Consider the following 17,070-nt stretch of genomic DNA (forward strand, 5'->3'; position numbering starts at 1 on the left):
GAGAGAGAGAGAGAGAGAGAGAGAGAGAGAGAGACACACACACAGAGGGAGAGAGAGAGACACACAGAGAGAGACGGAGAGAGACATAGAGAGGGAGAGAGGGGGGGAGAGAGAGAGAGAGAGAGAGAGAGAGAGACACAGAGAGAGAGAGACACAGAGAGAGACACAGAGAGAGAGACACAGAGAGAGAGACACAGAGAGAGAGACACAGAGAGAGAGACACAGAGAGAGAGAGACAGACACAGAGAGAGAGAGGGAAAGAGAGAGAGAGAGAGAGAGAGAGACAGACACAGAGAGAGAGAGACAGAGACAGAGACAGAGAGACACAGAGACAGAGAGACACAGAGAGAGAGAGACACAGAGAGAGAGAGACACAGAGAGAGAGAGAGAGAGAGAGAGGGAGAGAGAGACACACAGAGAGAGGGAGAGAGAGACACAGAGAGAGGGAGAGAGAGACACAGAGAGAGGGAGAGAGAGACACACAGAGAGGGGGAGAGAGAGACACACAGAGAGGGGGAGAGAGAGACACACAGAGAGAGTGAAAGAGCGCGTGAGAGAGCGCGTGAGAGAGCGCGTGAGAGAGCGCGTGAGAGAGCGCGTGAGAGAGCGCGTGAGAGAGCGCGTGAGAGAGCGCGTGGGGGGGGGGGGGGGGGGGGGCAAAAAGAGCTCCAAGGTAAACAATGTCCTTCACCAGTTTCATGAATGCTAAACGATTTAGTGAAATCTCAGTTTCACCTCACATGGAATATCAATCCAGTGAACTTGACCTAAATTAACCTTGAAGAGAACAAGAGTGAGCTCCAGTTGTAGCAGCACCTGAAAACTTTAACAAATTTCACTGCCACTTTGGTTATTTCAATTACAGACACTACTCACCTACAGCAGATAGAGACACTGATGGCTTCCGTGTGTCCCTAAAAAAGGGAAATAAACTGGGTAAGGGGAACTTAACCTCAGTAACACTTAATATGAAGTCAGTTTTAAATTGATGGTACGTACGTGCAAGCCTCCAAGAAAAAAGCAAATAAGAAACTCAAGTTCCCATTTTATGCCAACAGTTATCTCACTTTTGTTGTACACAAAAATTCATCATTATAATTAAAAAACTCCAAATCTCACTCATCTGACAATGAGTCTAAGAAATGCATTTGCCCAATGACTTTCACAAAATGTTTCTTCTGGATGATCAGCACAACAAATGTAGATATGTCAAGAGGACCGGATCGAAGAACACAAGTTGTGAATGGGTTAATACCTACTTGGCGCCTTGTTGATTTCGGGCTTCCATGCATGCTAGTGGTCATGGCACTAAGTTAAGTAAGCCAAGCCCATTTACAATAGGGTTCAAACGTGATTACATCAGCCAGCTTCTCAAGCATGGGTAACTCTTCAAGGATTTTTCCATTCATAGAAAGAACTCGCACTTGCAGATTAAGACAGCAGTTCAAACATCTATGTATCGATGCTATCCCAGAAACCGAGAATGATCTCAACTCTCATGGAATTTAACTTGTAAAACAGTACTAGAATGCATAACACTGAGCAGTACAGCATAGTACAGGCCCTTGGGCCCACGATGTTGTGCTGAACTTTTGCCCTAATTCTAAGGTCTATCTAAGCTCCACCCCAACGTTATACTATCATCCACACACCTATCTAATAGCTGCTTAAACGGCCCTAATGAGGTCGACCCCACTATCTGCTCCAGCAATGCATTCCACACCTCTACCACTCTCTGAGTATCTACCTCCACTCACTTTAAAACTACGGCCCCGCATAATAGCTACCTCCCCCCAGGAAAAAGTCTCTGACTGTCTACTCTATACCTCTGATTATTTTGTACACCTCTATCAAGTCACCTGTCATCCTTCGTGGTTCTAAAAACAGAAGCCCTAACTCTCTCAACTTTTCCTCGTAAGGCCTTCCCTTCATTCCAGGCAACATCCTGGTAAATCTCCTCTGCACCTTTTCCAATGCTTCCACATCTTTCCTGTAATAAGACAGCCAGAGCTGGATGCACTGCTCCAGATGTGGCCAAACCAGGCTTTTGCATAGCTGGAACATAACTTCACAGCTTTTGAACTCAATCCCTCTATTAATGAAAGCTAACACATTATACGCCTTGACAATTCTATCCACCTGGGTGGCAGCTTTCAGGGAGCTGTAAATATGAACCCTAACATCCCTCTGCTCCTCCACACTACCAAGAATCTTTCTGTTAACCCTGTATTCTGCTTTCAAGTTTGTCCTTCCAAAATGAATCACCTCACACTTTTCAGGGTTAAACTCCATCTGCCACTTCTCAGCCCAGCTTTGCATCCTATCAATTGTCCCTTTGTAACCTGGAACAGCCCTCTGCACTGTCCACAACATGACCCACCTTCCTATCGTCTGCGAACTTGCTAATCCACCCTTCCACTCCTTCATCCAAATCATTTACAATAATCACAAATAGAAGAGGACCCAGAACAGATCCTTGTGGTACTCGTAACTAAGTACCATGTTGAATATTTATAATACTCGCATGTAATGAATTAATTTACTGAGATGAACCTTGAATCAATTTCCAAGCTGGCAAAAAAGATGAACAATACCTACGACTAAAACATGAAAAGCTGTAGGTTTTTGGGAAAGAGCAGAGGCGTTGGTTTAATTGGAAAACTGCTTCAAAAAATTTAGATCAAATGCCTTCCTTCTGTGTTGGTTGATTACAGAATAAGAATTTGATCCTTAACCTGCCAATAAGAAGGTATGCAACCTCTAGTCGCTTCCAGTGGGCAGGCCAATTACATATTATAATATTTACAACGCAACAGTTCATGTTTCCCTCAGAAACACCCTGAAATGTTTTTGCCACAATGAATTAACTGGAATTCTAAGTACAGTTGTGTGAATGCACTAATACCTCTTGCACCAAATTCAGCAAAACGTTTTTCCTTAGTTTATAGGCTCGTGATTTACAAGGTATAGAAAAATACTTATCTTTTTTCTGACACCCTTTTGTAAATTTTCATTCACACTTATCACACATCAAACACTCCCAGCCCAAACCCCTGGACTTACTTTATATCCCAAATATAGATGTATGTGTCAACAGAGCTCGTCCCAAGCAGCTCCGGTTCAAAGAACGACCACTCCAAATCACTAAATCAAGGGCAAGAAGAGAAAAATTTAACAGATCATGTGCATGTTCACTGACCAAATAGAAAACTCTAGCAGTGGAAAACAGAATAATCCTACATGCATCCAAGCGGGTAACTTCAAACCGATATACAGAATTCAATCAAAATTGCATTCAGCACAGTTGCAGACTACTTCTGGAAGCAGGCAAATCACTCAATTCATGACTCTGCTTCACACATAATGTTCATTCCATGCTAAGAGAATAGCCCTTTCTCATCACTACCTGAACACCCAGGTTGCAAAGTAACCTATATTGATGGAGTACCTTGAACATAATAAAACATCCCAAAATGTTCCACAGAGACCATGTCAGAGAAAATATAACAGTGTCACAACTCAACATTGAGGCAAAAAGCCCAGACGTTTCAATGAGTGCCTGGGAAGAACAATACAAACTGAAGAGGTGGAGAGGTTTGAGCAGGGAATTCTAGAGATTAGGGTTTAGGCAGAGACGAAACCCTCAGTGAAGTGATTAACAGATAGGATGCTCAAGAGGCTGCGAACACAGCTCAGACATATCAGGAGTTGTAGGGCTAGGGGTGATTGGAATTCGAAAGATCAAGATGTGGACAAAACTGCAATCAAAGATGAGAATTTTAAAACTGAAGTACTGTTTAATCAGGAGCTAGGATACAGCAGTCAGCGCAGAGCTAAATGGAGTTTGAGGTCAAGTTTGATTGACCTCAAATTTACACAGTTGAATGTTATTCAAATAAATTCACGCACCTTAAAAGTCAAGGGAAGATCGTGGCATACTGATATCATTACTGGACAAAGAATCCAAAGACCCAGGATAATGCATAAGTGCAGATACCACTTTGGTTACTGATGGAATCTTAATTCAGTTAAGAAATTTGAAATGTAAACTATGTGTCAGCACTGGTGAATGTGACAACCACTGATTATTGTAAAAACACACTCAGCTCATTGATATGTGACTCAAGGCCCACTGCAATATTAAATGCCCACTGAAATGGCAGACAGGCCAACTCAAAGGTAACAGAGATGGGCAACAAAAGCTGGCCTGACCAGCAACGCCCAAATTGTGGGAAATAAAGAAAAGATATGATGAGTATTTTAGCAACAGAAGAGCGAAGGCAAGGCAGCAGATGGATGACATCAAAGTCTGAAAGTCTGAGCATGGACTATGTGTTTAAAAACTCATCTACAAACCAAAAATCTGGTTCAGTCTCAGACAGTTGGCAAGTAGAAGAAACTGGGGTAAGGGACCAGACCCTCTGGCAGGGACCCAAGATTATGGGCTCAGTCTTCCCAAAAATGTAATTAGAGGAAATATCTGCTCATTTCTATTCAAGGGGTTGTGGTGACACAGATCTCATCTTTACACATGTAGAGACTGGCACGTTCTTGGTTGATAGCACCAAAGAGCAGAATGTAGAAGGGGTCTAAAGAAAAATTCTTGGAGACACCAGAAAATAAGCCACTGATGACAATTCCTTAGCTCTGATTTAGACCATTAAGAATGGAACCAAGTGCCTACAGTCCAATCAGGTGGACAGACATCAAAGGAAGATGTACACAAGTCAGGAATTTGTTTCAGATGATTGGAAGCATAAGATCCCTATCAGTTGGTCAATCGGAGGAGCCCTAACTTACTTAGAGTGATGGAAAGAAGTGGTCCTGGTAATTAGTCATCGTAAAATAACAGGGCACTTTAATATGACAATGTCCTCCAATTTCACAATCATATAAATTAAGGTTCATTCTCATGTGACTCTCAGAAACTGAGCAGCTGACAGATTCAAGTACCTCTCAAATGTGTTTTATGACAACTTTCCAAAAAAAAAATGAAATAGATAAGAGCTGAGCACTTGTAGGCTAAAGTGACCATGATGCATACAAAGTGTCATCAAATCTGAAGACTAAGCACCTAAAATGGGAGCTCCAGAGAACCAAGAGACATGACTGTTGCAGGAATGAGAGAAAAAAACACTTTCAAGTTTAAATATTGGTCAAACATTCAAGATGATGGCCAAGAAGTAGTCTGACTGAATGGAATAAAAGAACAGAAGGTAAGTAAGAGAGTTCTGAGCTCTGCTCTCTTTCCAGAGTCTCAGTGCAACCTGGTGCTGGGTTTGAGCAATTGATTCGTTTCAAATTGAGTTATTTATCCAATATTATTTGTAATACTGAGAAGAAAGACATCATAACGTATTCATATTACTTATGCTGAGATACAATTCTATACAAAATACCTTATAACACGAGTATGACCCTGTAGTGAAGTGTGGATCTCCCCATTTCCATCATGCCATTTGTACAGGTCCACTCGCTGGTTACACTGAAATACACATCCAAATATGATCTCAATAGTTGCGAAACAGGACCTGCATCACCATACCATCTCAGTCAGCTGAATCATTGTATTGTCACTCTGCCCCCAATAAGTGTCCATGCCTTGCTGATTGATATTGATGTTTAATTTGAAAACACCAGGTAAATTTAAATTATCCATTTGCATGTGTGTTCTACCTAAAAACATTAGAGGGTATGCCAACACCAAAAGTAGCAAATGTGAAGCTAAATTGGGGCAGTGAATCTGACAGACGGACTGAAATAATGGAATTATAGTTATAGCATCACTCTCAAATGCTTCAACCAAAAAGGCAAGTGAATACAAGGTCACAGCTCAGACACCCGAGCAACTGCTACACTTCATTCTATAGCAAAAGTACCACAATCCCCATGTTAAATGAAATAGTACATTAAGTAAGTCCAGAAGTAAACACATAGGTCTGTCTAGCATATGACATTATCAGCAAAAAACATTTGTCTTTACCTGGATTTCCAAAATCTACACATGACCACTATTTGTGAACCCAACAATGGACCGCCAATTGTATTTTCTTTCTAAGTACGTTTTATCTTTCCGCTACTAAAATTTAGAAAGAGAAAATAACACATTCTTTTCAACATGGCCAATAAAAATTTAGCAACTTTTTTCCTACTTTACAACACCTGCAGCCTAACTACTGAAATTCATTTAAATACCAGAACTGATCAAGGGTCACAACCCAACAAAGATTCAAAAATATTTAGTTCAGAAGGTAGCTATTGAGCTCTTTGATAAAGCTACAATGCAAAGTTTCACTAACACTTAACCCGCCCACCACAACCCATCTTTTAGAACGTGTGTAATTCATGAATTGAAAAGTATGAAATCATCTTGTGTGATCTTTCCAGGCAGAGCATTCCAGATACCAAGGACCGTAAAAGAAAATTTTCATCTCCACTTTGATCTTTTCCCTCATGAACTCCAAATGTCAACCACCCACACACCATCCTCCATCCACTCAAAAGGGATAATTTTTCTTTAAATCTCTCCTCCTCCTTCAATCTCTCAAATATCACCTCTTAGCTTTGTCTGTTCCAAGTTTGTCAATTCTAACTTTTCTAACCCTTCCTGATAACTGAACTCCCTCATCCCTGACAAACATCCTCTGCACTGTTTCTAACACTTCTACAAAATTCCACAAGTGTGATGCTCAACATTTTGGCGATGATTTTGAATTATAGTCCTCTTTTTACAAACACAGGTAAATCTTACTTTTTTTTGTCACTTTATCCATTGTCCTGCTATCTTTAAGAATTTGCCTATGTGAACACCCAGGTCACTTCTGCTCATCTACACTTCGAAGTCATGCAATCTACTGAATTCGAACCAAAAACTAGGGCAATATCGCAGCTCAGTGGTTAGCACTGCTGCCTCAGAGCTCCAGGGGCCAGGTTCAATTCCATCCTTAGGCAATTGTGTGGAGTTTGCATGCTCTCCCAGCGTCTGCGAGGATTTCCTCTGGGTGCTCCAGTTTCGTCACACAGTCCAAATATCTGCAGCTCTGGACACAATGTTCAGGGATGTGCAGGCTAAGGGGATTCGCCATGGGAAATGCAGGGTTACATAGATAGGGCAGGGAAGTGGGTCTGAAGAGTATCCACCCAGAGGGTTGGTGTGGGCTTAAAGGACCAAATGGCCTGCTTCCACACCATCAGGATTCTATGATTCTAAAAAGTGCTGAAGAGGCAGCACGGTGGTTCAGTGGTTAGCTGCCTCACAGCACCAGGGACCCAGGTTCGATTCCACCCTCAGGTGACTGTCTGTGTGGAGTTTGTACATTTTCCTTGTGTCTGCCTGAGTTTCCTCCAGGTGCTCCAGTTTCCTCCCAAAATCCAAAGATGTGCAGGCTTAGTGGACTGGCCATGCTAAATTGCCTGTAGTGTTCAGGGGTGTGTAGATTAGGTGAGTTATAGGGGTATGGGCCTGGGTGGGACGTTCCAAGGGTCTGTGCGGACTGGTTGGGCCGAAGGGCCTGTTTTCACACTGTAGGGATTCAATGGCTCTATGAAACTCAGCAGGTTTGAGAGCAAATATACAGAGAGAGAAGCAGAGTTCACATTTCAAGTCCAACATGCATCTTATTGGCACACAAAGAAGCTAAAAAAATCTGTTTTTTTTATGCTAGTGACAGAGGAGAATGAGGAGCATGTGAAACAGACAGCAAGTGTGCTGAGAGCAAGAGACAAAAGCCGTGGTAATGGCGATCAAAGGGCAACAGCTATGAACAAAAAGTGTATGTTAGCTAGGGAAAGGAAAACATGGATCCACTCTGTTGAGAGCAAATCCAACAAGAACCTAGCAAAACATGGCCAAGGATCATAAGTGGAGAACATGGGTCATTCTCTGAAGTTGTAGAACTCAATATTGAGTTCGAGAGACCATAAAGTGCCTAAGAAGAAAATGAGGTGTCTCCCTCCGGCCTTCATTCAGCTTTGTTGGAATACGGTAGCATGTCCAGTACAGAAATGTTACCATGGTTGGTTAGGGTCATTCCCATTGAAAATGATTACTCAGTCTGCATTTGATCTCACCAAAGTAAAGGAGACCACAATGTAGCAGCATTACAGCTTTGGTTCAAACATGATCAAAAGAACTGACTTCCAGAGGTGAAGTGAGAGTGACAGACATTGACATCAAGGCTGCATTCAACCAGATGTGGCATCAAGGAACCCTAGTAGAACTAGAATCAATGGGCATCGAGGGCCAACTCTCCGCTGGTTCAAGTCATACCTGACACATAGGAAGATGGTCGTGGTTGTTGGAGGTTAGTCATCTCAGTTCCAGAACATCTCTGCAGAGATGTTCCTCAAGATAGTTCCCAGGCCCAAACATCTTCCGCTGCTTCATCAGTGACCCTTCCTCTGTCATGAGGTCAGAAATGGGGATGTTCGCCAATGTTTGAACAGCACGCAGCACCATTTGTGATTCCTCAGATCCAGAAGCAGTTCATGTCCAAATGCAATCGGATTTGGACAACATGCAGGCTTGGGCTGACAGGTGGCAAGTAACATTCATGCCACACAAACGCCAGACTATGATCATCACCACTAAGAGCCGATCTAATCACTGCTCCTTGACATTTGATGGTATCACACTCATTGGTTCCGCCACTATCAGGAATACTCCACATTCCATACCAAGAGACACATACAACTGGGACCAATGCATAGATCCACACGACATGGAGAAAGTGAGACAAGTTGAATGAAAAGTTGTTCAATTAAGAATGATCTCAGATAGGCAGCTCCACAGGTATTGTTTCTCCATTCTAATATGAAATGCACCACACTAATCCACACTGAATTCCATCCACCAGGCTTCTGCAAATTTTACCATCCTGAAGTTTATTCCCAACATTATCTAACATAGCAAAAACACTATTCAAGCTTTCTTACAATCGACGAAACAAATTCTTATTTTCAATGTTTTTAATTTTCAATTTTGAGATTTCCAATATTTGCAGCCCTTCTTTTATCTCAAAAACAAAGATAAAGGCATCATTGGAGGCTGCACTGATGATGTTACCCATCAGGGTAATGAAACATCTGCGGAACAACAAACCCAGCCCAGCGAGCCAACCAACCATAATAAAGGCACTTTATGATAAACTTTATGTCTACCCCCTCAGACAAGGACTTTAATTAAGCAAAACCCAATTTAATACTTACCGAAGCTGCAAAATAGTGGGAAGAAGTCTCATGGGGGTTCCACTGCACCACACCAATGTCCCATTTGCTTTGTCTTGCAACCTTTCTTGGTACTTCTGAGGGAGCATCTAAATTTATAACATATAAGAAGCGGCGCCTGTGAAGAAATAAACATTTGCAGTGACAAACTAATACTGCCACATTCAGAAAAGGTCAATCTGTTCTTTTTCCACCATATGCACTCCCAGCTCCCGTTCTCATCACAAAAGGCTGTTCCTAAAGATTTCTAATGAGCACAGCTGCTGTAGGTGGACAGCCTGAAAACTCAAAGCATCTTCCCACTCTTGTTGAAAATTTAGACAGCCAACATAAATTACTTCCAGCTCAAATTGCCATCTCCTGTCATTGCTGTGAAGTAGTGGAACACAGCCTGATGCTCCTAAATTCTGCACATATTGTTCTGATTGGTTATTGCAAAAATGAGCAGCAGTTTCAAACAACTCCCATAAGGTAAAGATACAAAATGAATGAAGAGTGTCACTTGGCCACAAGTAGTTGCTTCAGCGTGGCAAAGGCAGTCAAGGACAGTGGCAGATTCCTGAGCTGATCATAACAGGATGAAAGGATTATGGGGAATTCTTACCAACAGTTTCAGAGCACACATCCACGTCAGAGCTCAGTACAATTTAGCTCTCATTTTTTTTAATCACAACCAAAGCACAAGGCACCAAGTAGAGAATTCAACACTGATATAATAACTGGCATGAGGAGTTTTTTTAAATGAATGTGGATGGGTGTAAGGTAATTTCTGTGCTAAGAGGCCACTTCCAACCACACAACACTAAAAACAAATCCTTCCAAGTGTACGCATTCTCTGTGCCCTCACATGGAGTGACTAAAGCTGGGAAATTGCTTTCCCATTGTCAGCTGTCCGAAACAGCCAAACGGCTGCAAAACAGCAATGACAATACTGTCCCCTAAAACGAGACGCAAGTTATCAATATCCTTTTCTCCCACTACTGATTTACACTTCAGTCAGTAGTTAGCAATCTCTCAGTAAAAAGTGGCTTCAGAGTTTCAAATGGCCATTGAATCAGAGAGTGTACATTACTCAAAAATCAGCAAGTGAATGAAATGAGCACTTTCCTTCTGCTGTGCAAAGGATGTGGACAGTCCAACTACAGATTCCGTAGACAGTTCCTCATATGTGCAAACTTGAAACTGTACATTGAACTTGACCCAATGACAGGAGTGTTATAGGCCTGCAATCTACAAAATCCTTACATTGTGGAAGCAGACCATTCGGACCATCGGGTCCACACCGACACTCTGGAAAGCATCTCACCCAGACCCACCCTCCTACCCTATCCCACCAACCCTCCATTTCCCATAGTCCACCTAGTCTGCGTATCCCTGGACACTATAGGCAATTCAGCAGAGCCAATCCACCCAACCCGCATATCTTTGGACTGCAGGAGGAAACCAGAGCACCCACAGGAAGCCTACATAGACACAGGGAGTGTATGCAAACTCCGCATAGACAGTCGCTCAAGGCTGGAATCAAACCAGATCCCTGGCGTTGCAAGACAGCAGTTCTAATCACTGAGCTGTCCCATGTAGAATGAAGTATTGGCTTGCGTTTCTGTGCGTTCCCTGTTACAACAAGCAGGATGATACGTAACCAGGCCGAGGACATTCATAAACAGAAACTAACAAATGCTTTACACTCAAGTTACCATACATCTCTGAACAACTGCTTACCCAGAAAGTACCGCAAGCTGGCCATGACAATTCACAGACATCGCAGTTGCCTAATATGAAAAATAAGTCAAAAATTAACATTTTAAACAGATGCACATCCGGGTAACTCAGCGAATATGGAAACAATTTACCTACTTACTGTTAAAATTGTTTCATCTTTGCAAATTTCTACATTGTACAATTCCAACAGTACATGAACAGTTGATCAAGCAAATGAATACATTTCGGATAGCCGACCGCAAGGGGACACGGAAGAGCACCACAGATAACAGATTTAAAATTATGGATGTGTGCTTTTGTATCAAGTTGACTGCTGTCATCCTGAACATGTGAAAGGCTTGTGAAATTGTTACAATTAATTGTTAGTATCCAATTGTATTATTGGTGTTAAATACCTAGGCATTAAAGCTAAGCAGGCAAACAAGTGTTCTATTGGCAAATCCCATCTGCTCTCAAGGCGTATAATAACATCAATGAACAGGTTAATTAGAAAATATTTAAATTTATCTCAAGGGCTCTTGTGGCGCAGTCATAGTCTCCCTTTCCCTGATCTCTGGAGTAGATGGGACTTGAACCTGGGCATTCTGGCTCACTGGTAGGGCCACTACCAATGTATTACAAGAGCCCTCGACAGAGTGATTTTTTAAAAAAATTTAACCTATTTTTCTAATTAAACTTATTCAGATATGTTATTGCGCACCTCTGGAGCAGGTGGGGCTTGAACCTGGTTCTCTCAGTCCAGGGCAGGGACACTATCATTGTGCCATAACAGCCCCTAGGATGGGCTGATTAAAAAAAACTTTTCAAATATCTCTCAGCGAGGTGGCTATGGAGAGGGAGCTGTAGTTTCCAACAGTATGCACAGAGCTATTAGAGACTAACTGTTTGTTTGGACTTTGTGATTGTAATGAAATATTAGCGATTAACATTAAATGGCATATCATAACAACATTAGAACACCGATTTGAAGGGTTTCAGGAAAACATGGTTCCAGCAATAACGTTTGTGCAGTGCAGTAGTTTCCACACTCTAGCTGACATTATATTCAAAAATTGTTCCCTTGCAACAGCTCTTAATATATATATTTGACCTTTATTAATAACATGAACATGGGCATTATCCTGGAGGACATACATTCCAACAGTACCTGCAGCAGCTAAGTAGAAAACAGTATCCTTGACCCTGTCTCACTAAGACACCAGTATACTCGTATATGCAAGTTTTGGGAGGAAAGACCATTGCACAATGCTTGTGGAGATGCAAGACCCATCGTTACACTAAGGACACCCTTGATCATATTACGTGGTGTTACCAGTATTTTAAATGGGTTAGATTCAGAACAGATCTAGCAGTTCAAATATAAGGTATCCATAAGGCACTGTGAACAACCAGCAGCAGCAGAATCAAATATAACCATAATCTGCAACCTCTTGGCTCGGTATCTCCCTGACCTTTTCATTTCCATCAGGTAAAGGGATCAACAATGGCTCAATGAGAGATGCAAGAGAATACCAGCATCAGCACCAGGTATAATTAAAACTTTGATGCCAACTTTGCAAAGCTACAACACCAAACTAAATTGTTGTAAAACTATAGGAGATAGAGCAAATTAACAATCAGACCAAAGATCTTTGTCTCACCAGTCTCACAAATAGACAGTGGTGGGTAATTCGGTAACTAAACAGACAAAACACCAAAGATCCTGGGGCAAGCAAAGCAGAGACGGGCACAGGAATTCCTAGAAGCGTAGTATTCCATGAAGAAAGCAATCAACAAACACATAGAACGCGACCCTATATACCCTATTGCAAAGGAAAATTGGAAAGGAGGTAATCCAGCTCAAAGGGCTCCAGTGTTTAAAAACCAGGCAGGAAAACACAACGGTGCTTCATCAGCGGCTACACTGATGATGTTACCCAGCAGGGTAATGAAACGTCTGTGGAACAACAATGAACCAGTTCAGCGAGCCAACCAACCACAACAAGTCAAAACAGCTCCAAAAACATCCCCATCTTCAAAGACAGCGGCAAATACATTATTGCAAAAAGTTGAGGCAGAAACTTTTCCAAGCAATTTTAGCTGAAAATATGATGTTGGTGATCCAACTCCACCTCCACCCAAGTTCTCATTAATATATAAATCAATGTCAGTCAAAGGCATCTCGACAACATTGGGAAGTTTGCCATGACCTATTCTCAAAGAAAAGAACAAATCTGGCCAAATGCCTTTCATCAGACTACAAAATGATGGAAGTTGTAATTACGTGGTATTTACTCAGCAATAACCTTCTCACCAATGTTTGTTTGAGTTCTGCTAAGACCAATAACTGCAGTGCTCATTAACACCTTTGTCCCAACATGGAGAAAAGACCTGAATTCCAGACATGAAGGGAATGGGTCTGCACCTAACATCAAAGCAGCAGGAACTTGGCGTAGGATCAAAGTAACAGCAAAACTTACGTAAATGCGAATCGGGATAAACATTTCCACTGGTCAAAGTCATACCAGGCATAAAGTACGAGAACCACAATTAATAGAAGCCCAACCACTTCAGATCAAGTAAGCCGCTGGAGTAGTCTCTCTGGATAGTGACCGAGGCCAAACCAGCTTCAGTTGCTTCAAATAACCTTCCATTCATTTGCAACCTTTTAGATGCTGAAGCTATCCCTATCCAAATGCAACAAGATACGCATAATATTCAGGTTTGTACTGAAAAGTGCAAAGTGGTCATGGTACCATAAAATGGTTATTTACAACAAGGCAGAAACAAACCACTGGCTTGACATTTAACAGCTACCACCCCTGAATCCCATATAGTCAATATCCAAGATATGATGTCCTTTCCACCATTTACAAGGCACAAATCAGCAATGTAATGTAATATTACAGTGTTTCAGACGCCCACATCCATTGGGTGAAAAAAATGCTTTCTTAAATCCTTTCTAGAAGTTCTGCCCTTTACCTTAGAGCTATGACCCCTAGTTATTGTTCCCTCCCGTGGGAAAGGTTTCTTCTTATCTATGCCCCTAATAATTTTTTGACCCCAATGAGGTATTTCCCCATAAATCCAGCAGAAAACAATTTATCCAGTTTATCTAACCTCTCTTCATAGCCGAAACTCTCCAACCTTATCTTCTCAAAAGGAGAATACCTGTTTCTCCAATGACCATAATCAAAATGGTGATTGAATAAGACCATTTGGCCCTCTGCGCTGGCTGTTTGATGGGAGAATACAGATTGTCCCACTTCCCAGCCATCTTTCCATAGTGCTGCATGTACCTCCTTTGCTGATAGTATTCTGTTTTCCTCTTGAATGCCTTGATCAAACCTGACCCCATTACACTTTCTGGGAAGAATTCCAGATCCTAACCACATTAAAAAGATTTTCCTTGTTTTGCCATTGCTGCTTTTGCTAATTACATTAAATCAGTGCCCTCTAAATCCTAATCAACTAATCACTCATTTCACCAAACTTCTATCTATAAATAGGCCTAGAGGTCTTTTGGATTACCGAAAGAACTGTGGATGCTGTAAATCAGGAACAAAAACAGAAATTGCTGGAAAAGTTTAGCAAAAGTCTGGCAGCATTCTTCACAGATGCTGCCAGACCTGCTGAGCTTTTCCAGCAACTTCTATCTTTGTGTCTTTTAGATTACTTTTGATTTGCTTCTGGATTTCTCCTCTAAACTTTCTAATTTCAGCCTAATTGTTAATTCTTTAACCACCTGACACTTATCAAGACCACACTTCTTTTTCCTCTTAATCCTTCATCTGGGCGCTTTAGATTTGTTTGTTTTAACTTTTCCCCTTCATAAGAATCTACCTTGTTGGTGTTCGCTTTTCTTTAAAGGGAGCCCCTGATTCAGTAACAGGATTGTCCGCATACCTTTGCTCCATTCTAAATCCATGAAAATTGTTTTTCCTCTGGTTATCGATTCTTACTCTGGTTTCTTCCTTGTTCTTCTCCATAGCCACCCTAAATCTTATGATACAATGATCACTGCCCTCAAAATATTCCCCAACTTGATCCATTTGGCTTACTTTATTTCCAAGAACTACGAGGCCGAACAGTGCTTCTTTCCTCCACGGACCAGAGCCATAAGTCTCATCAAAACATTCCTGAACATTTAAGACTCTTGCCCCTCACTTCCTTTTACACTCTTATGCTAACTTGTATTTAGATAATTCAAGCCCCTCATCATAACAACTGTCTAATTCTTATATCTCTCTGACTCCCTTGTAAATCTGCTCCTTTCTATCTTTTCCACAAGTTGGTGGCCTACAGAATATGTCTAGTCTGGTAAGGACATCTCCATTGTTTCTTAACTGTAACCCTTTAGAAAGGACATTATGGTATTCCAGATGGTGTACAAATATATTTCCAGGGTTCAAGTTCAGATTTGTGGATAGATGGAGAAGTTGTGTTCTTTCACCTTTAGGAAGAGAAGTTTGAGACAGGAGTTGATGGAGAATTTTAAAATCATATAGTGTCATTACATTCCTTTTTTCTCATTGCTCTCTGACTCATCATCACTTTTAATTTCTGAAAAACCAAAGTGCATTGAAAGAAAACCACTTTATGCAGCGAGTGGTTAGGATCTGGAATGCACTGGAAGCAGATTCCATCATGGCTTTCAAAGGGAACTGTACATTTCCCCCAAGAAAAAAAATACAGGGCTACAGTGAAAAGGCAAGGGAGTGGGACTGGATCAGTTGCTCTTGCAGCTGGCATGGGCACAAAAGTGGTCTCTTTTGGTGCTATAACCATTCTGTGCTCTCAGCCTATTAACCTTTTTTTTAAATTTTCTGCGTCCTCCCTTATCTGGCCCCTTACTGAAACAGCTTGCACACTCCATAACATTTTCTCAAACAGTATGCACAACGAAGTCACAGATCAATCCTCCTTATCTTCCAAACAATGTTGGAAACATGAGCACAAGAGGTTGCCTACTGGAACAAGTCAGCAACGGAACAAGTCCTTCAGTACTTAATGGGGTTAGTAAGAGCTCCTGTGGCGGAGTAGTAGTGTCGTAACTATGGGCCAAAAGACCTGAGTTAATTCCCACAGGCTCCAGAGATAGAACATAGAGCATTACAGCACAGTACAGGCCCTTCGGCCTTCGACGTTGTGCCGACCTGTCATACCGATCTCAAGCCCATCTAACCTATACTATTCCATGTACGTCCATATGCTTGTCCAATGATGACTTAAATGTACCTAAAGTTGACAAATCTACTACCGTTGCAGGCAAAGCGTTCCATTCCCTTATTACTCTCTGAGTAAAGAAACTAGCTCTGACATCTGTCCTATATCTTTCACCCCTCAATTTAAAGCTATGCCCCCTCGTGCTCGCCGTCACCATCCTAGGAAGAAGGCTCTCCCTATCCACCCTAGCTAACCCTCTGATTATTTTATATGTTTCAATTAAGTCACCTCTCAACCTTCTTCTCTCTAACGAAACCAGCCTCGTGTCAAAACCTGTCTGAATACATTTACAGATATTTTTAATCAATGGACCGCGAACAAGAATAGCTTCAATAGCCAGGTTTCAGATCTTAACTAAAGTAGAAGTGCACTAGGCACTATTTGAACAGTTTGAAATTAAGTGGCGATGAGAGAAGGCCAGAGAGTCATTTTGACACGAAACATGAATTGTTTCTCTCTCTCTCTCTCTCTCCACACATGGTGCCAAGCCTGCGAAGTTTCTCCAACACCTTCTGTTTCTATTTTAAGGTAAGAGGATTATAGTCAGGGGAGGATGCGCGTTGGTCCTGCGCAGGCGCGCTCACGTTGCTTAGGCCCCCGCCAAAGACAAATCCTCAGACTCCGGCAACCAGTCGACGACAGCGCGAGCCAAAATCGGTCCCCGAGCCCCGGGCAGCGGCGCGGCTGCCGGTCAAAGTTGTTACCTGCGAGTCCCTGACCTCCACCACCACATTCTCACTGCTCCAGCGAGCCGCCATGTCAGGAACGGAGCAGGGCACCAACAACAACAAACTACGTCATCACGTTGCACAGGACGTCCGACGCAGACCTGCGTGCCCCGCCGCCCGGGCCTGGTCCTTCCCGGAAGCAGAGAGCGGTGTGTCAGTGCTGTGTGTTCTGTGGATTCATCTCGTACTG

The 17,070-nt window shown here is 42.1% G+C and overlaps 1 protein-coding gene across 5 annotated transcripts in view; it reads right to left on the minus strand.

Moving 5' to 3' along the window:
• The window catches only part of wdr59 (WD repeat domain 59), a 78,728-nt gene extending 61,762 nt beyond the window's left edge, over positions 1 to 16,966 (minus strand). For all 5 annotated transcript variants that reach the window (XR_009446771.1, XR_007249087.1, XM_048546432.2 and 2 more), the window contains exons 1-6: positions 16,857 to 16,966; positions 10,948 to 10,997; positions 9,208 to 9,343; positions 5,400 to 5,485; positions 3,064 to 3,144; positions 877 to 914 (exon numbers count right to left, since the gene is read on the minus strand). Coding sequence is in view for 3 of the 5 variants with exons in the window: in XM_048546432.2 (XP_048402389.1) it covers positions 877 to 914; positions 3,064 to 3,144; positions 5,400 to 5,485; positions 9,208 to 9,343; positions 10,948 to 10,997; positions 16,857 to 16,910 (445 nt within the window). In the remaining 2 variants the exon portion in view is untranslated. The remainder of the gene's footprint in view (positions 1 to 876; positions 915 to 3,063; positions 3,145 to 5,399; positions 5,486 to 9,207; positions 9,344 to 10,947; positions 10,998 to 16,856) is intronic.
• Positions 16,967 to 17,070: the final 104 nt, after the last annotated feature.

This window comes from Stegostoma tigrinum, chromosome 16 (genome assembly GCF_030684315.1).
Source record: "Stegostoma tigrinum isolate sSteTig4 chromosome 16, sSteTig4.hap1, whole genome shotgun sequence".
In the NCBI taxonomy this organism is placed as follows: domain Eukaryota; kingdom Metazoa; phylum Chordata; class Chondrichthyes; order Orectolobiformes; family Stegostomatidae; genus Stegostoma; species Stegostoma tigrinum.